Raw genomic sequence first — 26,037 nt, 5'->3', positions numbered from 1 at the left:
AGTGGCATTGAAAAAAACACCGACACATCCCAGAGAAACAGCAGTGACATTTAGAAAACGCGTGGCGGAAATAGGGTCCTGTGGCGGAAATATCTGAGGCGGAAATAGGATTGTGTGGCGGCAAAGACATATTCCAAGACACTCGCCTAGTTTCCCATTTCTGCCATTGTGACACATCGCTCTCAGTGTTTGTGGACAATCTCTGCTATGATTAGGGTTACCAAGGTTCCAAAAATCGGAGGACGTGAGACCAAACGGGATTGGGACTAAATTGAACTACATTAATGTGTAAATTAACCATTTAACTACAATGAATAATGGTGCTATTACCGTCAATAGCAATTAATTGTATTATATTAAGAATTAAATGCAACCAGTTGCTATTTACTTTGTATTTTATTAATATTTAATTAGCCAGTATGTAAATACGATCAAAGCAAAATTCCTGTGTTCTGTAGCAATTCCACCATGGGATTAATCTAAGCAAAGGTTTAGCCAATGCAAGTTATAGGTAAATATACTGTTCAGTTTAGGTGGAATTTGGAAATCCTATTCTGTCTCAAAGCGTCCCTATACAATTATCTAGAGCCATATGGTAGCCCTAGTTACTGATGTATTGAATTGCAGAGCTGTATCCTGGTAATGGGCTATTAGCTTAATAATACTCTTAAATAAGTGTTTATTATTATTATTATTATTATTATTATTATTATTATTATTATTATTATTATTATTATTTAATTATTTAATTAATTAAATGGTTAATTTACACATTAATGGAGTTCAATTTATTCCCAATCCCGTTCGGTCTAACATCCTCCGATTAATCTTGGGCACAAGGAAGTATGGGGAATAGAATCCCTCATGCTGCCCTGGAGGAGGCACTTCACGCATCGCGTGTTTCTCCAAGGGAGCGGTGATTTCGGTGCAAAGCAGGTCCCTCACTCACCCCTTCAGAGCCGTGGTGTGGATGGATCTGGAACTGTAGGGAGTAGCCAACTGTTATAATTTGGAGGTGCCAATTGGAGAGTTGCTGTGGGTGTATGGATGGGTCAGAGGCTGCTGGAACGCTTCGGGCCACGGTGCAGGAGGTGGGGGAGGCAGGGGTCCTGCAGGTTGTCTGCGTGTCTGGCCTAGAGGTGCTGCTTGGGGGTACACTCTGGCGAGCTGTAGTGACAGCTCCCCCTGCATCCAGGACTCGCCTCACCTGGGACAGCCAAAGGTGACGGCATGCCACCACAATGGCTGCCAGGGAATGGCAATTTACTCATGCCCCATGGTGCATGACCGTCACTAGGAGGTCTGCCACCGCAGCCAACTCCCCAGTAGGCTGTGGGGCCCCTGAAGTTGAGGGCCTTGCATCCAGGGCCTCCACCAGCTGAGCGATGTAGAGGGCCTAGCAGGGACTCCATATTGCGGAGGTAGGCCGCCTGGGCTCCAGCCTCATATGCTTGGTGGAGCATTGCCTCTGTCACTCTGTCCTGTTAGGACAGGACAGGTCCCTTGATGTCGGACAGAGGGAGGGCAAGGACACCATCGCCGAGATGGTGTAATTAACACGTGGAAAATCCACCAGTCCCGCTTCTTGCACACTCTGGGTCCTGGCGTAGACCTCGCCTGCCTGTGCTTGGGTGGGGGCCATCACCGGGTGGTCCCAGGTAGAGTGCAGCTCCACCAGGAGATAAGGCAGTAGCGGGAGGGCCCTTGTGGGCCACTGCAACTGCTCCCCTCTCTCAAACCTGAAGGGTGGGGGGGCGAGGTCCACTGGCCAAGGGATCTGGAGGGATCAGACCCCCCATGAGGGCTGAGGGAGATGACATCATCTCCCCAGGTCGCCTGCAGACTGTCCTCCTCCGCAGAGTGGACAGACAGGCTCCCATCTGACTCCATGGACACTGCCTTTGGAATGGCAGGCGGAGGGGGGGGAGGGGGAGCCGCTCAAACTCTCTAACAACTTGCTGTAAAACCACACTTAACTCTCGAATGTCAGGGTAACGTAATATCCAAATAATGTGAACTGCAAACAGCAGTGTCACACTGACATAACAACAGGATCATCAAATTCAAAAATTCAGTATATTATAAATTAGGAACAGAATTCATGCTACTCCTGTCAGATTATTAAAGTGTTGTTTGATGCAGGATGACAAGAGCTGGAGATATGTTTTGTTATTTTCCATATGTTATAGAGCAACAAGCTTAAAGATTATTGGCCTGCAATTTATAGACAGCAATACCAGAGGGTATTGCATGGCACTGCAAAATACTGTGGTAGCCGTTTTGGTTCAGGGTGCCACTCACAGAATGAAAGTCACTGACTCTGGATCCAGCAAAAGAGCCCCAGACCATCACCACCTTCATGTTTTACAGTTGGTGTCACACACTGAGGAACCATCCTTTTGCCTACTCAATAGCGTACAAAAACCCTGCGTGATGAAATTTTGATTAATCGGTTCATAAGACCTCCTGCCAGTCTTCAGTACTCCACTGGCGGTGCTTCATGACCCAGGCAAGCCTCTTTTTCTAAGTTTGCCATCTTAGCAATGGCTTTCTTACTGCCACTTGAACCTGTCAAACCTGCAGCTCGAAGTCCTCTCTTCACAGTTGAAACTGAGACCTCTTCCTGTCAGAGTTTCCTCCAGTTTTCCGGTGCCTTTTGATGGTGTAGGAAACTGTACTTAAAAACTGTGCTTAAATTTCAATAAAAACTGGAAAAATGGGGGTGTTCTAAAACATTTGTCTAATAGTTTACAGTTGCATATCCCCATTTTTTTTTTTTTTGCAATTTTAGGAGACACATCAATAAATCATTTTTTATTTAGTACACCTTTACCCCAATACAATGCAGTCAATGCAGTTGCCAAAAAATCTTACCGTGTTACAGGTGAAACCACATTATATCTAAATTGCTTTGGCCTAAAGCATTTTCCTTATTAATAATCAGCTAATCATTTTTGTTAGATTTAACACGTTGTATGCAGTAAATTATTCTAGGGGAATATCAGACAATATCAGAATATCAGAAAATAAATCGGTAAATAAATTGTATAGTTATGGTTATGGTTATGTTTATTGTCACATAAGGTGAACGTGTGGGAATAGGTGAATTTTGATAAATAGAACAATGGGCCTCTTTCTCACTTAGCCACCAACTATGTTATACATAGATTGTTAAGTAATATGAACTGTTAACTATTAAATTAAAATGCTGTAAAAGTCCTCTGCTTTGTGTTTTGACATTCAAAACCATTTTTGCATTACCACATTATATAGAAATTAATGTTATATCGGGGTAGAGGTGTGCACCTTTCACAGGGTAGCCCAGAGTGATTGACAGATTGAAAACACAAATAAAACAAATAAAGAACAAATAAATACATAATTACTGAAATTAGGTAAAGTAAAATAAACCAGTAGCCATGGAGAAGAGAAAAACAAAAAGCCCCTATAGGGTGGCAGATTGTTACATAAGAAAATAAATCTCTGGGTGACCACAGCTTAAGGCCTAGGCATAATAACCTATGTTTTTTTAGATAAGGTTCCAGAATTTACTGAAATCTGAAATAGAGCTGTGTCCTATTTTATGGATATAGATGTACACAAAATTAGAGTTATAATATACCTATGTACCTTTATACCCATGAGCTACCCATTGTTATTGTAATTATTTTAACCACTTTTGCTATGTTCCAACTAGCTGAACATATACCTGGAATATATGAGAGTAAAATATTCATTTAATAAATTAAATGATATGTTAGATTTACATTTTTTTCTTTTTCATATTTCTCCTGTAGGTGAGTGCAAGTATGACTTCCAGGCATGGGGAGACTGTGACATGTCTACTGGCAGGAAGAACCGTACTGGCATACTGAAGAGAGCCCTCCTGGATGCTACTTGTCCCGACACTGTCAGTGCTACAAAGCCCTGTGGAAAAATTCCCAAGATAAAATTACAAGGTGAGACACTGACAAACACACAAGAGAAACATTTTACTGCAAATTATAAAATCAACTGTTTACATGGTTTACAGCACTGGACCCATTTCATTCTTCGTGTAATCATCTCAAATTCACAGAAAGCTGAAGAGCAAGCTTCAGGGAGTATGCATAACTGAAAGTAACCACATACATCTTTTCTTTTACTTATGTGTTGACATAAAAATGCAGAAGTGAATTTAGCTGACTACATCAACTAAGTCAATTTACTTTGTCATTATCACACATTCAGAATTTCAAATTTGTATGGATAACTCTTCTTATTTTAAATTAATGATTTGGTTTAATAAGGACTGTCAATGTGTAATCTCAATCAAGAGGGGTGAAATACATGTAATATAAATTGTCACAATAATCTAGAATGGTACTAACCTAAGATGCACATCAATAGCAATTGAAAGCAACTGTTGCCCATTTTTACATCTTGCACTTGGTGTTCATTTATTATAATGATGTGGATGAACCTGAAATCCTGAGTACTGTACTGGCTACTTAACACTTTAGGAGTGAATTACATACTTAATCTGCAGACTTGACTAAATTCACTCCACTGAGCAGAACACATGAACAGCTGACTTATCCTTTGAACTATGAATCTTGGACTCTTCAAGACTAGATACATTTTTTAAACTGACTCTTCACTGAAAAAAAAAAAATATTAAAACACTGAGCATAAAACTTGTGCAAAGTTGATAAATAGTTTGAGACAGCATTAAATACAATGATACTGAAATACTGAAAATGTTTTTCTTTTTTTTCCAGTTACCAAGTTTTCATATATCACTCTAATTTCCACAGACTCTGCCCAAGTAAGTAATACTGACCAGTTGTTCTTATTGTCTGGTCAGTGTAAATTAATCACAGCACCTTTTGGAAAATAGGTTAAATCAGTTCTCTGTATGACCCAGCTACTACATTTTATGATAAAAACAAATATAGCATTTTTTTTTATTTAAGTCTGTGAATATTAGTGTGATATCTTAAAATACTGTAATGTAAAATCACACTCACACACTATATATATATATATATATATATATATATATATATATTAGGGCTGTCAGTCGATTAAAAATAAAAAGATCAGTTAATCAATGACCATTAGTTGATTAATCGGAAGATTAGTCGGGCACGTATTACAATAAGTGCAATGGTCTTTAAGTGGTTGTGCTACACAGTAGTACTTTAATAAATACTAGGCATTGATATTACAGTAGCCTATAACAATGCTTAACACAATGGTAACAAAAATAAAATAGAAATGTATATATATATATATATATATATATATATATATATATATATATATATATATATATATAAACTTAATCATAGATTGAGATTTTAGCGACAATGCGTGACATTGGGGGCGCACAGATTATGTATAGACCGCGCAATGCGTGAGATTTTAGCGACAATGATTCAGAGTTTGAGATGAGACCTCAATGCTTCAGAGCTATTGCTAAATAATTCAAATTATAATGCAAAAGCAATTACTGAGGATTCTCCTACAGCAAACGCTGTTTGCTCGCAAATGATACTATAAACTGCATACTCTGCCCTTTTAAGAAAAGCGTTTATTTCAAATGAAACAGAAAACCTTTACTTTATCTTCAATATTTCCTTCTCAATCCACAGCTAGACTGTAGTTTTCCTATTAGCGGCTGTAACCCTGCAGTTTGTGCGCAGATACTGTACTGTAGCTCTTGTGATGTGATCTCTTGCGTGATTCGCCTTTATAATGTAACACTATAGAAGTGCAGGACTGGTCAGTTTGAACGATTTCATTTGAATTACTCTGTGTTCCTGAATACACTGTGCATACCCGTTCATGGCCTAAATATATGTATTAAATATGACTACGGCGTTTTAGCTGCATAAACGCAAATCAAGTTCAAGTCGCATTCTCCACCTCGCCTGTGTACAGTCTTGAACAACACACACATTGTATAGCATTACAAGTGTCTTCTTACAACTGTACTCACATTGAGTGGACACTGATTACACCGCAAATAAACACTTGTCTCATTGTTTTAACTGTGCAGTGATGCGTTTTTTAAAAAAAGCACTTTGATGTAATTTATACCAATCATTTTAATGTTTTATGTTAATATTTCCATTTAAATACTACATTTGTGCTACTTTTATTCGATCATTTGCAATCCATTATACCACAGCGTTTAAAGAGCTATCGACGCTTCTAGTGTTAACCATATCATCACCAGTCATTATAATGAATGAAAACAAACAAAAACATTTGCACGAATAAATTGAGAAAATATTGTTCATTGATTAATTCATTAGTTGATTAATAGACACGATTAATCGAAGCAGTGCTAATATATATATATATATATATATATATATATATATATATATATATACACACACACTGTATATATAATTAAAAAAGGGTAACTGTTGCTGTTCTCTAATAGTAAACGTATTGGACAAGACTTTTTCATTTATAAAGTTTCATTTTATTACTTAACAAACACTTAAATTATTAGCCCTTGAATTCAGTTTAATCAACTGGAATCTTTACAGTTTTCTCAAGGCTGAATCAGTGTTCAACACATACATTGAATTAATATATATGCATAGGCGGACTGGCCTTCCGGCAATTCTGACAAATGCCAACATGCAGTTCGCTGGCACCCAGAACCGCCGCAAAATGCAATTCAACATATATCAACAATATTAGTTTAGTAATCCTTTAATTTCTTTAAGTTTAAAGGCACCTTGAATCTGTCCTGTATTGAAAGTATCTGGGAATGGTTTATACAGATGGTAACACCATCCAGACATAAATTGTTTAAAACCTGAATTAAAAAGCAAAAATTATAAAACAATAGACAATGTAAAATAAATAAATAAAATTCATGGGGAAAAAGTCAACATTAAAATAAAATGTAAATACCAGTGTGAAAGTACTTCTAATTAACACTTTTCTACATGTAATGTTTTTAATTAATTGTAGTTTCAAATACTATGGTGACTTATTATTTTCAAACAAATAGAAATAATCCTGACATTATCATCGTGTGATGATACTGTCTATGTTTGAAATGCAGTGTTTTTCTGGAGCTCATTAGTTATTTTAATTTTAATGTCCTACTTGCTAAAAAGAGCAACTTTTTTGTTTTTTTGTTGAGCTGTTGTTGTAAAGTAGTCCCCTCTCTTAATCTTCTGTCTGCAAGAACCCCTTTTCAAGCTTTTTCTACTTCATATGAAACATGATATAAATACAGAGGCTAAATTACCTTCTATATTCAAGTTTTTATCCCATATTGAGCTTTACTCTCTAGCTCTGTCTACTGACTTATTTTCTATTTATAAAACTCAGCCTTTTATTTATTTGTTCAAAACAATTCCTTGTAACAGATACAAAAATACAATCAAAATAGTTGAGAGTAAAACTGAATGTTGAGTGTTAGAACACCATAAAAAATTGATAAGACCAAAGAAAAACACATATAAAAATTGACAATCAACACAACTGACTCACTGGGCTAGATCAAATCAAAACTTTTACTTACCTGCAAATCACACAGTACAAATCTGTACCCTATCACAATTCAATGTTGTTAGAAGCTACTTTATACTATACAAAACATGATAGGGCACAGCTTATGTAATTATTATTATTATTATTATTATTATTATTATTATTGTTAATAATAATAATAATAATAATAATAATAATAATAATAATACATAAATAATAATAACCAATGTAATAATTCTGATTACAATTCATGTGGGTATGAAAGGAAACATTCCTATGCCTCCCTTTACAAAGGACAGAAACTAAATTAATTACAAATTGTTGATACTTTTTGACATAATAAATAAATGATACATCTGGAAAATTAGTTGTCTCCATTAAGGGTCTTTTGGTTTGGGTCCAAATCAAGTAGTCAGGTAATCTTTAAAAATATATAATTTTAAGTTAAGATAACTGATTATTTTATTTTTTGTTTAAAAGGTATTATATGCATCTAATTTATTTTCATTGCATACCTGATCTACTTATTGAATGGATATTAAACTATGCCTGTGCCTTTTGCTTGTCAAAATAATTGTGAAATATAACTGAACCATGGTGCAGTTATGCAGAATAATTACACTTTGTACTGAATCAATAACCGTTCATGTACAGATTAACTAAAATATCTTGAGCATTTTATATATAAAAAACAATATGTGCCAGAGATAACCAAAGCAGAGAGAATGAAGTATCTGTGGTTTAATATCTGATCTCTCTATATGTAACTATCAATCTAGCTAGGTCTAATTTATCTATCCATATTATTTTATTGGGTGTTTTTGGCACAGAATTTGTGTAACAGGCCTCTTGTGTATTACGACATCACACACTCTTGCTCTTCCGGGTACAGGAGTCAAAGGTTTTATAAAAATGGTCTAACAAAAAAATAGCTTTTTTTCTATCTTATAAGCAACAGATGTCAATGAAACTTTCAGGATATATTTAGAAAGTATAGGTACAACTTTAAATGTAAACAATGATGATAACCCACCTTTAACGGACCGCCACATTTGCAAAACCTTGTCATTTAAAGGCTAACAAATCCTAATAAAAATGGATAAAACCCATGGAAGGCAACTCAAAAAAGGCCTATTGCATTTAAGATGCTTTATGTCCTGTGTTCTTCTCTAATTAATGTCAAAATGTTTAAAATGTTTTTTTTTTAACTATGCTATGTTCAAAGAAATTAAATAAAATAACAGCGGCCTTTCATTTCACGTAATATTGTTAGCATGGGCACTTTCCATTACAATTTTAATAATATCCTCACATATAGATTGTACAATTTATCTTTCTCTTGCACTTCCCAGGTGTGTGTTTAAGGGTCTCAGAAATGCATTACTCCACCTCCTGATTGGAATTTCATAATTGCTCCTAAATAAGAAGAAACAAGCAATTATTTCATGCTGAATTACATAATTCTATGCTCTGTACTATATAGCACTTTAAGGCACGGTAAGGATAAGTTGTCATTATGATGTGTTTGTTTTGGGTTATTAATGTAAGTGTATATAAAATACAATAACAATAATGATGGTCTAAAACAATGACTATATTATAGTATAGTTCATCATTATGAATATATTATTGATATACAACACCCCTTCTCTCCAGTGGCTAAACCATCTCTCACCCAACAAATATAATTTCCTAGATTTAACCCACTTATCACTTATTCTATATCAGGCACTTTACCCTCTTTGTGGTGTTGTTGGGGGGCCACTGGGCCAGTAGCTGTGTTGCCCCTAAACATCCAAATAATATTAATTTAAAAATAACACAAAACCTTTATCTACAAATTGTGATATATAGCAAAAAGTGTGTAATGTGTATTCAATGCAAAATGTACACTCTTAATAATAATTGTTGATGAAACCAGTACTGTACCTCATTTATTGTGATGAGACATGATTCAGGGACCATTGCCACATCTTTCTCTGCAAGAAATTAAACTACTGCTTACATCATACTGCATACTGCATACATACATTTGTTTATACAAAGCAAAACAATAACACAAATATAAAGAACAGTTTGATTGATTGCATACTATCATATCAAATCATACAAATGGTAGCAATCATTTAGGTCATTGATTATTTCTCAAGTACATGCCAAAAGTATCATGTCTGTTTCACAGGCCAGACTTTCAGTACCAGTGTCTGTCAGAGCAAGTACAGGCTTCTTCAATTAAATCAATTCTGTCATCAATACTTGCAGAATTTTCATACATGTCAGAGAGACCTTGGTTATTTTCAGATTGTTGCAAGTTTTGCAGAGCCTTTGTGGCTGATCTCCAATGTTTAAAGTAATTATTAATGTAGTAACTTCAGTAGCTTACATCCTGAAAAATGTATACATGCAATGTTTTTTTTAGAAAGTAAATGCTTATTTACAGTAATATTTTATGCTGGGGTCATACTACAGGTTCTGATCCGATCGTAAGCTAGTCGGAGCCCCTACGATTTTATTAAACGTTTAATATTTACGACTCGATCGGCACTGATCGTGGAAGGTGACGTGATCAGCAGCCAATGAGAGCTGAGCTGATTGAAGAAGAAAAAAGAAACAGGAAGAACAAACATGACAGGAGAATATTTATTAAAATACTAACAATAGCAAGTGTTGTTTCGGAACAGGCTATTTAAAAATACTCTAATACAAGGAAAATAATATTTTCAAATACCAATTAGTATCTGTAATTGACCCAGGTCTGCGTTAAATATCGACGTCACCACAATGCGACCGGGGGGGGGGGGGGGTGGGGGGGAGGATATGAAACACTGGCTTAAATTAAAATGGGGGATTCTTTCCCTCATTGTAATTTTCCCACAGTGGTCTTCACCAGTACAGCCCCCCCGGCTACATCCTCACTTCATCAGCACATCAGCACCCCACCACCCCCAACCCCTAGACCAGTCTGGGGGGAAATTAGGAGGAGAGGACCTGGCAACATTGCCCACGACACAGGATTTGTACTTATGTACAAGTGTGTCCCCCTGTACATAAGTGCTCGTGTAGGGTGCGCTCCTTCACAATAAAAAAGACATACACTTTGTACAAAATAGTCATAACTTAAGTGTGAGCTGCCCACCGTTTTCAAAATCGGGTTGCATTGTAGAAATTGTGTAGTGTGACCCCAGCTAAACAGATTGAGGACTCAAAGGTGCCACTGCCTGCTCCCGGAGGGAAACTAAATGTGTTTCATTTAGTGCAGGGGTCTCCAACCTTATTGAGAGTGAGGGCTACCCGAGGGGTAAAAAATAAAATGGAGGGCTACTTGTTTCATAATGCATAATGCAGATATTAAGACACTACTGTCTATTTTCACTGAGTATTGATAATGATTCCTCACAATCATTATTGATAATGTTTTATTCACCTATTGATCATAGGAAAACGTGGACATATTTAAACATATACATTTATAATGTTTTCTGTTAACCTGTTAATGAAAAATTTCATAACTTCCCTGAACATTTTAAAGTAATATAATATCACAATATAACGTCACACTTCTAACATTTGTGTACAATGATATTAAAAGCTTAAAGTGAAAGTTCAAATTTCAGTTTTTGTGCAGTCCAAATTACTGATATTTCAAAGCAAAAAAAAAAAAAAAAGTGTTCCTGTAAAGGTCTTTTAGTGGGAAACTTGGCATTGCATACTGTACACAAGCGCACTGTAATCAGGGGTATAACCTGACAGTGCTACTCTGATTGAGTCCTCTAGATGTGCATCAGTAAGGCGTGTTCTGTTTTTGTTCTTAATTAAATTCATGTCTGAAAATGCAGATTCACACATATAAGTTGAACCAAAAAGACAAGCAACTTTCATGGCTGCTGTGCAAACAACTTTGTACTTTTCTGGGTCAACGGGCACCGCGTTGGAGACCACTGGTTTAGTGTATGTGTTACATGTTCCCGTGTGCTGCTACAGTACAACTGTGTAAGTAATTGTTAAGTAAGGTATGTATATTGGCGTTTTTTTTTTAAACATCTCGATCCTCCTGCTGTCATATGTGAGTGAAATGGATTTAACAGTGACTGGGAGGATGATGGTAAATGTAGTTCTGAACAAGAAGATACATTAATAAGAGAACACTGCAATTTAAAATTGAAATAATAAAATAAAAATACACACAGTAATTATTATATACATTACAATCTATTATAGTAACTTCTAACTTTCTGTGGCATCCTGTTGATTTGATCATGTGGGTTTGCATACATGTTTTGCATATACAGTGGGGGAAAAAGTATTTGATCCCCTGCTGATTTTGTAAGTTTGCCCACTGACAAAGAAATGATCAGTCTATAATTTTAATGGTAGGTGTATTTTAGCAGTGAGAGACAGAATAACAACAAAAAAATCCAGAAAAATGCATTTCAAAAAAGTTATAAATTGATTTGCATGTTAATGAGGGAAATAAGTATTTGACCCCTTCGACTTAGTACTTGGTGGCAAAACCCTTGTTGGCAATCACAGAGGTCAGACGTTTCTTGTAGTTGGCCACCAGGTTTGCACACATCTCAGGAGGGATTTTGTCCCACTCCTCTTTGCAGATCCTCTCCAAGTCATTAAGGTTTCGAGGCTGATGTTTGGCAACAGCGTCCTTCAACGGATTTTCTATGGGATTAAGGTCTGGAGACTGGCTAGGCCACTCCAGGACCTTAATGTGCTTCTTCTTGAGCCACTCCTTTGTTGCCTTGGCTGTGTGTTTTGGGTCATTGTCATGCTGGAATACCCATCCACGAACCATTTTCAGTGCCCTGGCTGAGGGAAGGAGGTTCTCACCCAAGATTTGACGGTACATGGCCCCGTCCATCGTCCCTTTGATGCGGTGCAGTTGTCCTGTCCCCTTAGCAGAAAAACACCCCCAAAACATAATGTTTCCACCTCCATGTTTCACGGTGGGGATGGTGTTCTTGGGGTCATTCCTCCTCCTCCAAACACGGCGAGTTGAGTTGATGCCAAAGAGCTTGATTTTGGTCTCATCTGACCACAACACTTTCACCCAGTTCTCCTCTGAATCATTCAGATGTTGGCAAACTTCAGACGAGCCTGTACATGTGCTTTCTTGAGCAGGGGGGCTTTGCGAGCACTGCAGGATTTCAATCCTTCACGGCGTAGTGTGTTACCAATTGTTTTCTTGGTGACTATGGTCCCAGCTGCCTATCATTAACAAGATCCTTCCGTGTAGTTCTGGGCTGATTCCTCACCGTTCTCATGATCATTGAAACTCCACGAGGTGAGATCTTGCATGGAGCCCCAGACTGAGGGAGACTGACAGTTATTTTGTGTTTCTTCCATTTGCGAATAATCACACCAACTGTTGTCACCTTCTCACCAAGCTGCTTGGCAATGGTCTTGTAGCCCATTCCAGCCTTGTGTAGGTCTACAATCTTGTCCCTGACATCCTTGGACAGCTCTTTGGTCTTGGTCATGGTGGAGAGTTTGGAATCTGATTGATTGATTGCTCTGTGGACAGGTGTCTTTTATACAGGTAACGAGCTGAGATTAGGAACAGTCCCTTTAAGAGAGTGCTCCTAATCTCAGCTCGTTACCGGTATAAAAGACACCTGGGAGCCAGAAATCTTGCTGATTGATAGGGGATCAAATACTTATTTCCCTCATTAACATGCAAATCAATTTATAACTTTTTTGAAATGCGTATTTCTGGATTGTTTTGCTGTTATTCTGTCTCTCACTGTTAAAATACACCTACCATTAAAATTATAGACTGATCATTTCTTTGTCAGTGAGCAAATGTACAAAATCAACAGGGGATCAAATACTTTTTTCCCTCACTGTACCTTTACTCCCATTCATTACTGACATATAATGGTGGCACAGATACAGTCATGTCAGTTTCCTGATATTCTTTACTTTTATTATAGCTGATTTAATCAAATGTTTGCATAATGTTCAATAAGATTAAAAAATACACATGCAGAATAAGTTATTTGAAGACCATTTCTTATCAAGAGTCATTGTATGTCAAATTGTACAGATGCATAATTCTATAACTGCACTGTGAAAAATGAATATGGGTCTTAGTCAACATGAATTGAAAAATGTAATGAAATATACTTATTATAATCAAAATTATTCATTTTGTTGAAAACCTATTTAAATTTAAATAAAAATATGAAGACTAAATCCAACACAATTCAGTTGCTGCAATTAATTATTTTTTTAAGAGGTATTCCAAAGATAAAAAATGTGGGGTGAATCACACTTAACTGTAATGAGAAGAACTACATGTCCTGCATTTGCCCTGAGGTACTAGACTAATTTTGACAAATTACTGCAACCAACATGATTAAGTGTGCAACATGTGTGTTTAGCTATAGTTTAGCTATAACTTTTCTTGCTAGCTACGCTAACGTTAGTTTGAATGGTGATATTTATGTCAATCTGCCCTAATGTTGTCGTTCAGGTTTAGTTTGAGCGTTGAATAAGGAAGCAACTGACACAATCTGCAGGGACTTTCTCCCTGATTATCTGACAGTCCACGTGAGTGGAATACATGCACTTACATTATTGTTGTTGTTCACCTGGAGCATACAGTAGGTCGTAACGACAGAAAAGGGCGCACACAACCGCTAGAGACACCTCAAGAGCTAGAATTGCCCAACAGGTTCCAACTGCTGGACACCAAGTTGGACAGTGACAGTTCAGAGGGTGATGGGAGGGCAGTTGAGCACCAGAGCAGCATGGTAATTAATTGAGTAATTGAGAATATTTTAAACTAGGGACCAGGGGAGCAGGGAGTTCTGACAATGGGAGATTGCTAGTAGTAAAGTCCTGAAATGTTTGTACCTCAATGCCAGGAGTATAAAGAACAAGATGTTAGACCTTGAAGCCACAGTGCTGGCATGTGACTATGATGTTGTAGGAGTGATGGAAACATGGTTTACAGAAAATGATGGGGATGAATACAAGTTGAAAGGATACACACAGTTTAGGAGAGATTATATATAGCATTATATGTGAAAAATGACATTGAGGCAGAAAAACTCAAATTAGATCCCAGTAACGGAACAGAATCTTTGTGGGTCAAAATTTTGAATAAAAGATCCGGAGGATTAGTGGTAGGAGTGTGTTACATACCACCCAACTCAGATATTCAGCAAGATGTTGCATTGTACAATGTAATAAGGACTGCATGTAGCAAGGATGTGGTTATTATAATGGGGGATTTCAATTTCCCAAACATAGACTGGGAAAGCCCAGTTGGGACTACAGAAGCAGAAATAGAAATGACTGAGATGGTAAATGACTGCTTTCTAACTCAGTTTGTCAGGGAACCAACCAGGGAGAGCGCATGCATTGATTTGATCTTTTCAAATGACCAAGATAGAGTCAGAGTTAGAGAACCAATGGCAAACTGTGATCACAATATGGTTAGCTTTGAGGCATTCTTTCAAAAAACAAGGACCAAGTCTAAAACAATGGTCTACAATTTTAGAAAAGCAAACCTTGAAGGTATGAGGTGGCACTTAGAAGTAGACTGGAGCACACTGGATACAGATTCAGTTGAAAATGGATGGTTATATTTTAAAAATATACTAATTGAGACTCAGGAGAAATTCGTACCAAAAATTAGCAAATTGAGGACCAAGAAACATTGGCCAAAATGGTTTAATAGAAGTATGCAAAAAGAGAAAGAGAAAGAAAATGTTGTATAGCGCATACAAAAGGGATGGAGACAAAACAAAATACAAATAATAAGTTGAGCTACAAAGAGATCTTAAGAAAGGGATCAGGAAAGCAAAGAGGGAAATTGAAAGAAACATAGCTCTTGGAGTTGAAACTAATGGAAAGAGCTTTTTTCAATACTCCAACAGCAAGAGGTCAATAAATGTGGAACTGAAACAGATAAAGGGCAAAAATGGAAGTATCTTGGAAAAAGAACAAGGCATCGACCACATCAAACCAGAAGAGCTTTTCCAGATCAGCAGGGACACATGCATCTGGGAACACAAATGGAAATTGGGCTTCAAGGCATTCAAAACAGAAAACAAGAGACACTTCTTCACACAGAGAGTAGTCACAATCTGGAACAAACTCCCCAGCAATGTGGTAGAAGCTGAAAGTTTGGGAACATTTAAAAATAGACTGGATAGGATCCTTGGATCACTCAGTTATTAATGGACACCAAACGAGCACACGATGGGTCGAATGGCATCCTCTCGTTTCAAAACTTTAATCTTATGTTCTTCTTATATGATGCTCTTGAAGCGCACTGGATGCCTGTCAGCATTTTAAGCCCTTTTCAAATGGAAATCTGATGCTGATTTAAGAGTTTATTTTTTATTTTCATGAAATGTAATCTTATTCCCAAGTCTGAAGAGTTTAAAAATCATGTTTCAGCAAATGATCTAGTTTGGGATTTCAAGTAAAGTAAAATTACTTAAAGTATTATAACACCGTCTGGCCAGAAGACGGTGCTGTGCTGAGGAGGGGGGCAACTCTAAACTTTGCATAGAAGGACAGAGGCATGCTGGGAACAGCCCCCCCTACCTCCCTTAGGACATTGACTGTGGTTGACAGGTCTGGGGGGAAGTTGGGTGAGTACCTTTGTGAGTTGTCCTGTGAGCCCAGACCCCTCCTGTGTGCATCCTTGTTTGTCCACCCTGGCCAGTTGAAAGGAGTCCAGCATGGCGCCCCTGCCTTTCCCCTCTGTCTGTGTCTTTCTAAGTGTCAGTTCATGTTGTTCCTTTTAGAGCATGTGAGTGCATTTCCCATTTATTTCAATGCATTTGATTGTTTTGTAAAAATGTGTTGGTTTGGCAGTCTGCCATTTAATCACAAGATTATATATTTGATTGATTTAATGCACATGTTTAATTTGAGTTTATTTGGTAATTTGTTTTTTTAATCACATTAGGATTTTATAAAGTTTTAAAGTGATTTTAGATTTGGATTTAAAAAAGTTTTTAATCATTAGCATTAAAACTTTGTATGTTTTAAGTTTTGTAATGTAAAATACTAAACTAAATAAACAGTATTTTAGAGCATGTGAGCCAACACAGCAAATAAAAAGCAGTTTCTTTCAGTACTAGAGTGCTTAGTACTTTAAATACCGACTGCACTTGAAAGTGCTATAGTATTATGTTATACTGTATAACTGAATAACAACTATTTTCGAGATTACAAGTACTAAAGTCTCGAAACACTGTAAAAAATCATGTGAAATCTACTCAAGTAACAAAAAAGATGTTTTACTTTTTTAATTTGTTTAAATAAATATTTTTGATATTAGTTCAATATTTAAGTAAATTTAAAATATTTTACCAATGAAGTTGTGTTCATCAACTTAATATTATTGTGTAGTCTTCAGTATATTTATGGGCTGAGTATAATCTGGATGCATTTGAGTTGGGTATATCTACACAATTTATTTAAGATTATGTACTCAAAAAAACAACATGTAAAATACACACAATAAAAATGCTTGTAAATTGTTGCCACAATTTTTTTGAGTAGATTTCACATAATTTTTTACAGTGTGGGGCACATCTTTTTGTGTTCAATAGATGTATAGTGTTTTATTCTTATTGGGAGTGACAGAGAAAGTAACCAATCCTGTTCTCTTGTCCTCCCACTCATTTCAAAGCCCAATCACAGCTTTAAACATTTTATTGACTAGAATGAAATCATTTCCACCTGGATAACTCTACTCTCTCCTAGCAACAGTGTCATTGGTAGGCAGGGGCGTGAGAAGTTCAACTCCAGCTCATGTAATACACCTGTATTAAAATGATTTAAGACATTTCTTCTCGTATTCCCATATTGTATGAAAACCTAACAATAACATATCGTTTTTAAGTAATTAGCTACCCCATTCGTGAGATATATTACTATATATATATATGAATAATATTTAATTACATAAGTCCTTCTCACATACTACTTTATCCGTATATTGTATATACTGGGATTAAACATTACAAGTTAATATTACTGCAGTAAATTAAATGACAATACAAATTACTTAATTTAACACAGCTTCACTGATTCATTATGGCTTTAACTTTATAGCTAGGTTGCATTGCTACATTTGTTTTAACTAATCATACTAAACTAGACATTAACGATAGGCCTAACATTAATGAAATGTTTGCCCCCTTTGAGTAAGACCAAATTGAAAGTAAATTTGGATGATGAAATAATTTAACCATGACAAATCACTTTTATTAAGATAACATTAGTCATATATTAAAAAAAATGGTGAGTTATTTTCACCACACACACACAAACCTAGCAAATCTCTGTCTATATATATATATATATATATATATATATATATATATGTAACAATCTAAATATATATATTATATTTATACACACAAATTAAATATATATTAAGACATAAATTATACGCATATAGCTATACAAATACAACAGTTTATTTCTGTCAGCCACTCTCTTCTCATTCACAGTGCGCGTCGGTTGATGCTCCTGGCGCGTGCAACACTTTCAGACCAGTTAGAATGATCAGTAAAGCAACATAATGTGCTCTATTTTTCCAAGGGGTGCTGGGTCTACTTTGAATACTCAATTAAATTCCATTCAAAAAATATTTTTTTGGCATTACAAGGTAAGGCAAATATTGCCAAGGCATTTACAGCAAACAACTAAAGGCAACAGAATAAGTCAAATATATAGATATATATTTAAAATAAAATTATGTATGTCTTCACTGTAAGTGTAAGTGTTGTAATTTAATAATGCAGATACACTGTTATTACATACCTGGATGCAACCATATATTATACACCTATTTACCATTGGATCTTACCCCTGGGTGTGTTATTTTTGGTAAAGGGTTTTCCTTAGCGCTAAGCAGCAAAACAGCCTGACATGGTCAGCTTATCCTGGTGTGAAGTCACCCATAAATTAGCTGCAGCTTCGAGTCAGCTGGACTTTTCACAGAGGTGTCAACTTCAGACTTGTTTTGTATACACGTAGCGTTAAAACCTACAGAAAAAGCTTAATATGTTTATTTTTTATATTTTTATTTTTTACCTTCTCCCGAAAATTGGAGTGACGAGAGGGGGGCCAGTGGGGTGGCCAAGCTTTATAGCAGGATGGCCGTGGCCCCCTGCCCCCCCTTGGAATCATCCACTGACAGGTCCTATTTAGTACTGTCAGGACATTTCATCTCAGGAGACATTTGATTCTAGTACAATATATGGCTATACAAACACAGTAATTGCATAGACAGTGTTGGTACAATGGGAGTACACTACATCAATATTTGCACAGCAGTTGTTTGTTAATGAGCATGCATTCAATTAAAATGCTTGTGCTGCAAAAATAGTTTTAGATTCTATCTGGACATTACAACAATAGTCCGCTCCAATCTTACAAAGGTTTTGGACATTTACAGAATATTCACATATTTGATTCAGAAGATATGAATGTGCTGACTGCAGCAAAAAAAGAAAACAATTAAATGTTTACTTCTGATTAGATAAGAAACCTTGGTATCTGGAGTACATATGATATATATTAATAAATGTTTCAGGGCGTCACAGATACGGAAAAGTACAGAATGTTATCTTCCCCCGCCCCCTTTTCTAAACAACTTTAAAATGTAAAATTCCTACAATGGCAGATGTCTTGAGGCAGAATGACTGAAGAGGGAGATATATATGAAAAAGCAGCATCATTACAAATGTACCCATGACACCTGTATTTTAAAAGTTCAATAACAGGTATTTGAGCAAGCTGCTTTGGTCCCATTACAGTGCCATCAGTTACACATCAAAGACTGGTCCTCAAATTGGAAGCTGCAGGCATTCAGGGTAATGTAAGTAGATGGATTATGAACTGGTTGATGTATAGGAAATAGAGGGTGTTGATTAAAGGAGTTGCTTCTAGCTGGAGTGAGGTTGTTAGTGGAGTTCCACAGGGATCAGTACTAGGGCCTGTGCTTTTTCTAATCTATATTAATGATCTGGACTCTGGGATAGTTAGCAAACTTGTCAAATTTGCCGATGATACTAAAATAGGTGGCTCATCAGATACAATCTCGGCAGCACAGGTTATTCAAAGGGACTTAGATAATATTCAGTTGTGGGCCGACACCTGGCAGATGAAATTCAATGTGGACAAGTGCAAGGTATTATACGCAGGTAACAAAAATGTCCACTATAATTACACTATGGGAGGAATAGAACTAGACGAAGTATCGCATGAGAAAGACCTAGGAGTCTATGTGGACTCCTCACTTTCTCCATCCAAACAATGTGGAGAAGCAATAAAAAAGGCAAACAGAATGCTAAGGGTATATTGTCAAAAGTGTAGAATTTAAAACAAGGGAAGTAATGTTAAGACTGTACAATGTACTAGTTAGACCTCATCTGGAATACTGTGTACAGTTCTGGGCACCACACTTCAAGAAGGATATTGCTGCTCTAGAGGCAGTTCAGAGGAGAGCAACCAGACTTATTCCAGGTCTGAAGGGAATGTCCTACTTAGAGAGACTGAGGGACCTGAACCTTTTCACCTTGGAACAGAGGAGACTACGTGGGGACTTGATCCAAGTCTTCAAAATCATGAAGGGCATTGACCACATCAAACCAGAGCAGCTTTTTCAGATCAGCCGGGACACACACACCCAGGGACACAAATGGAAATTGGGCTTCAAGGCATTCAAAACGGAAAACAGGAGACACTTAATCACACAGAGAGTAGTCCCAATCTGGAACAAACTCCTCAGCAATGTGGTTGAAACTGAAAATGTGGGAACATTTAAATATAGACTGGATAGGATCCTTGGATCACTTAGCTATTAATGGACACCAAACGAGCACGATGGGTCGAATGGCCCCCTCTCGTTTGTAAACTTTCTTATGTTCTTATGTTCTTACATCTTATTTAAAAAATAAAGAAACTGAATCATCCCATCTAATTTTTTCCTCTTCAAAAACATGGCATAGAGGGATGAACAGATCAGAAATTGACTAAATAAGCTATTGAAAGGACCCCAAAAGATGAAAAACAACCAGAAGGAAGACAACACAGAAAAAGAGATCAGAAGCTTTGCAGGGATAATCTAGAAGAGACTGTAGTTTGAAACAAGTGGAAAGATTATGAGGAGGCTTTTATCCAGCACTGGATATATGCTGATGATATATACACTGATCAACCATAACATTATGACCACTGAAAGGTGAATTGAATAACACTGATAATCTTGTTATCATGGCACCTGTCAGTGGGTGGGATATATTAGGCAGCAAGTGAACTTTTTGTCCTCAAAGTTGATGTGTTAGAAGCAGGAAAAATGGGCAAGCGTAAGGATCTGAGCGACTTTGACAAGGGCCAAATTGTGATGGCTTAGACGACTGGGTCAGAACATCTCCAAAACTGCAGCTCTTGTGGGGTGTTCCCAGTCTGCAGTGGTCAGTTCCTATCACAAGTGGTCCAAGGAAGGAAAAGCGGTGAACTAGCGACAGGGTCATGGGCGGTCACTTCGCATCAAAATCGCTGCTCTCCTGGAGAGCCACTGGGGCAGCACAGGGGATTCTCATCCCCACACTTTCTAGTTCCCATGGAAAGTGGCGGTTTCCGTCCCATTTTGGATTGAAGACGCCTAAATCACCACCTCAGGGTGTTGCGCTTCAGCACGCTCAACCTGCGAACCATGTCCCAAGCCGTCAGTCCCGGGAACTGGTTTATTTCAGTGTATTTGAAAATTGCTTACTTTCACATCCCTATTGCGCAGGTGCATAGGAAGTTCCTCTGCTTCACCTAAGAGGGCCAAGTGTTCGAATTTGCTGTTTCCCCCTTTGGCCTGTCGGTAGCTCCACACACTTTTTCCAAGTGAATGGACTTCGTGTTCGGCCCCTAGAGCCAGGGGCTCCACGTCTTCAATTATGTGCCAGAAAGAGTTGTCTCTATACATGCGTGTCTCTCCCTCTTCTGACTGAGAGCTCGCGTCAGGGTATGCCCTTGCCAGAAGCTGCTGGGCCTCCTAGCAGTAGCATCACAGACCCTCCCCCTCGGCCTCCTCTGGTTGAGTACGCTGCAGCGGTGGTTCAAGTCTTTACAGATGCATCCTCGCCGCAATTATGCATGCTGAGTCACAGTCACTCCGGTGTGCTGGAAGGCACTCCGTTGGTGGCGGAGCCCTCACAATTTGACACTTTGGCACCCCAATCCGGGCCTCCTCCAGCTCTGGGCCTGGTCCCTGAGCGGGAGCGATTGATTGCCTGGGGTCTGTCGGATGCGGTAGTAGCCACTATTCAGTCGGCGAGAGCTCCCCCTACGAGGTTGCAGTATTCCTACTGCTGTCGGACGTTTAGCACCTGGTGCCAAGATGGCGGTCAAGACCCAATTCATTGCCCCATCGGGGTCATATTGCATTTCGTACAGGAGCTGTTGGACCAGGGCAAGTCCCTATCCACGCTCAAAGTGTATATGGTGGCCATCTCCGCATGTAATTTCCAGATTGATGGCGAGCCCCCTGGGTCTCACTTCCTGGCTGTGCAGTTTTTAAACGGAGCTCGACGGCTGTGGACTCCTCGCACCCCTTCACTGTCCGCATGGCATCTTTATGTAGTGCTGAACACACTTTCCCAACCCCCATTTGAGCCACTGACACTAGCTTCAGCTCAGCTGAGTTCACTTAAGACTACGTTTCTGCTGGCAATCACCTCTGCAAAATGTGTGAGCGAATTACACGCCCTGTGTGTACACCTGTCGTGTGTCTGTTTTGCGGGAGATGGCTCCATGGTAATACTACGGCCTAACCCTGCGTTCCTCCCGAAAGTGTTGTCATCCATTCCATGTCAACAGGCCTATTGAGTTGATGGCTTTTAATCCTCCTCCCTTCGCTTCAGAGCACCTCTGCCCTGTGCGGGCCCTCGGGTGCTATTTGGAACACACTAAGGACTTTCAGCGCTCAGACCAACTGTTTGTGTCTTATGAAGCGCGGACACAGGGCCAGGCGCTTTCAAAGCAGCACCTCTCGCATTGGACTGTAGACACCATTACCCTGGCCTACGAATCCACCGGGACTCCGGTGCCTGAACAGCTGGTGGCCCACTTGACTCGAGGCGTTTCCACATCTTGGGCCCTTTTTCAAGGTGCCCCCTTGGCAGACATTTGTGCGGCTGCAGCTTGGGCCTTGCCACTTACATTTGCTCGGTTACACAGGTTGGACGTGATGGGACCAGTCCCTTCCATTGGGAACCCGGTATTGGCTGCAGTCGAGCCCCAGTAGCCTATGGGCTCTGGCTCCTGCCTTTTTTCTCTCCCAGTCTGCCTCTGTTAAGTGCGTGCATCCTGAGGGACTATGCTGGACTATGCCTTCCCATCGAGCACACACGTGAGCTGCTCCTGGATTTACTGACAGCCTGTCGATGTGTTCCCAGGGTCTGTCATGCGGCCTACAGGGACGTTGCCCTATGAGGCCGCCCTGTATATAGTTAGTTCATTATGCATTGTGTTGCGGTGGTGCATGTGTCTGGCCTGTACTGCGCTCTGTATATATATATATATATATATATAATATGTGTTAAACAGCAGGACTGTGGCTTCATCTGACCTGTGCAGCACGGAGCTAACTGCCGCTGTTCCCAGCTGATAAGGTAAGAACTGTAGTTGCCCTGTGCTAGCTGTGCTATCTGGCAGGTGTCAACTGCTCCTGTGTGCCACGTGTGGCACATGAGTAGGCTCCTGTGCCCCGTGGTGTATATAGTTCGTTGTACGAAATCTAATTGTCAGCACAACAGAGCGCTTCTACTCTGTACTATTCAGTTGAGTTGGATGCTCCTGTGCTGTGCGCAGGCAGCATGAATGTTCCTGCTGCCACGCGATATATATTGTTGTTCATTTGTACAACATTGTAGAGCTGGTGTGGCCTTGCTCCTAGCTGGGCTAGTGAAGCAAGCAGCCAATGCTCCCATGTTATGCGAAGAGTGCATGAACGGTTTCCTGCACACCACAATGTTATGGTTTGATGGTCATGGTAGAGCCTGCTGTTGTCCTGCATTAGCTGCGCTAATAGTTCAACTGCTCCCGTGTTACGTGGTGGTGCATGATTTACTTCCTGCACCCCGCAATGTGTTTAGCTGGCCGCTCTACACCGTTCAGTGAACGTGATTTTCCTGTGCTGCGCGGAGGCAGCATGAATGTTCTTGCTGCCACGCTGTGTATACTGTTATGTCCAACTGTGGCTACTCAGTGACTAGCCATGTGTGTGTTATTCTGTGGGTCTGTGGCCCCACTCCTGCAGGATCAGGGGTTCACTGCCACATTAATGTGCGGAAGGGCGCACGAATTGCTTGATGCCCCGCACCATATATTGTGCAAGTAGATATACAGTGTAGCGTAAAGTATCACCTTATCAAGAATCCTAGAATCTTGTAGAACTCAATTTCTGCAAATTTCTGCAACTACACTAGTTATACAAACAGGGAAACTCAAGATCAACAAATCAAAGACAAATCACTTCCGTGACCAAATCAAAGACCATGGAATTGCATATGATGACACACAAAACATTACACAAAATTACAAACACATTGACTACAATATCGGTTAGTAAGACGAAGGTGAGTCTCTCATTAGTATTGTTAGTCGGACATTAAATAACTAATGCAAATTAGTATTTAAGTCAAATAACTTCTCGTTATATATGTCAGTCTCATTTACATTTGGGTGCCGAGAAAGATCCTATCATTTCTTGTTACCACAATTCTCCCTAATTGATTACTGTTCAATGATTAAAGATAGGCAGGGCCACCTATAATCTAGTGTCTATTAACGTGTGTCAATTTCAGATTAAAACGGTTAAACAGGAATGAGAAGATATTTCTCAACGTTGACAGATTTTATTTCTAAAATTGTCAAACAAAACAGTTTAATGCAGCACTCATTTATATTTAAGAAAATACTAAATGATATTACACATTCTAAAGTTTATGACTCACAGAATAACATTTCTAATTGATTTCTCAAATGTCATGAATAATAAACTCCAAACTGTTAAACTTACCTGAACTTTGTCGCAGAGAGGCCTCTCTGTCTTCGGGATCAAATAAAAACACACGGCACGAGGTCCGTGTGGTTTGGAACAAAGGCAGTCCGGTTCGGCTTTGTCCAATAACTTCCACTCAGTCGATGCACCTGGAAGTTGGGGTTTCGCGAAAGTAGAGTCTTTTCCAAACAGATTTTCCACTGGTTTGAAGGCTCCAAGGTTGTGCACAAAATCTTCTTTGCAAGCAGGGTTTTTCCACCGTAGTTACTTGAAGACAAAGTCTTTGAGGAAAGCAGGGCCCTGTTCGTTTCCAAGGGTCAAGTTTCTTAAGACTCAATAGCTATTTAAATGACTGAACACTTTCGTTTTGCAGTCAACTTAGTCAATTGTCCAGCTGTAAAACTCCACTGATCAGATGGGTACAGGCAGGCAGGCGCAGTCTGTAAAGTTCTTTAACTGAATAAAGTTCTTTAAAGAATTCTTCGTACGGCTCAATCTCCTTCTCTTCTGTTGCAGGCAAAGACTTAGTTAGTTTCTGGTTCCGGTTCGGGCAACAGAGCTACAGGTTGAGTTGTGGCAGCGAGTTACTGGTTCAGGTGAGAGAGAGAGAGAGAGAGAGAGAGAGAGATGTCGTGCGCTACCCTTTATACGCCTGTCAGATCAATAGACGATTGGTTCTTGAGTTTGTGAGATTGGATTTCGGTTTCAGCCCCCAGTGTCCTATTGGAGGAGGCTCGATTTATGACTGATGTCAATCCATGTCATCTTTTGGAAATGCCAGTTGGCCTGGGTTCGTAGCTCTGTTTCGGGATTTCGGCTCTCGCCTGCTTTAAAGGGTTTTTATTACCTATAGGCCCTATTGCCCCGACATTTCACAGCAGGGATTCCAAGCCATTTGGCCCATTCTCGGTGCCATCCTCCCAAGACTGCCACTTTGATATAGAACAGTTCACGTGCTGATGAGCTCAGGAAATCTGATAACTTTGGGGGAGAGGTCTTCTTTAGATCAGAGCTTCAGCTCAGAGCTAAAATGCTCTATCAAAATACCCCCCCCCCCTTAATGCTACAACAGTCTCGCTCCTAGATGCACTAGTAGAGCCTTGCTATTGTAAGCGGAGGGCGTAAGACTGTAGCACCGCTTCGTATATGCTGATTGCAGACAGTCCCCAGTAGAGCGTGACTGAAATCCTCGCTCCTGGACAGCCCAGTTTGGCCCCAAGGGGCCTCTGTGGCTCCTGTCTGGAGTTGTGTTGGTACACCTCGGGTCAGGCTCTCTTATCAGCTCGCTGCCTCCTCCCTTGCAACAGTTTTGTTATACAGTAACCCCTCCCCCTTGGGCAGTGCTTCCGACTTGAAAGATAACGATAGGTTGCGTATACAACCCCGGTTATCTGAAATAGGAAGCACTGCCCAAGGGTTGCAAGGTCACGCGAGAGTCCTAGCTCCCGGCAAAAGAGGACGAACCTGCATTGACATCATGTTTTATA

General features: G+C 39.0%; 1 protein-coding gene across 4 annotated transcripts in view; it reads left to right on the top strand.

The window, feature by feature from the left end:
* Positions 1-26,037, top strand: part of ptn (pleiotrophin) — a 124,320-nt gene that overhangs the window by 84,087 nt on the left and 14,196 nt on the right. For 2 of the 4 annotated variants that reach the window (XM_066724617.1, XM_066724616.1), the window contains exons 4-5: positions 3,798-3,959; positions 4,761-4,807. In XM_066724617.1, coding sequence (XP_066580714.1) covers positions 3,798-3,959; positions 4,761-4,807 — 209 coding nt within the window. The remainder of the gene's footprint in view (positions 1-3,797; positions 3,960-4,760; positions 4,808-26,037) is intronic. The other 2 variants (XM_066724619.1, XM_066724618.1) reach the window with 1 other exon arrangement.

Source organism: Amia ocellicauda, chromosome 15 (assembly GCF_036373705.1).
Source record: "Amia ocellicauda isolate fAmiCal2 chromosome 15, fAmiCal2.hap1, whole genome shotgun sequence".
Classification (NCBI taxonomy): Eukaryota; Metazoa; Chordata; class Actinopteri; order Amiiformes; family Amiidae; genus Amia; species Amia ocellicauda.
This window is presented reverse-complemented; position numbering and strand designations above follow the sequence as displayed.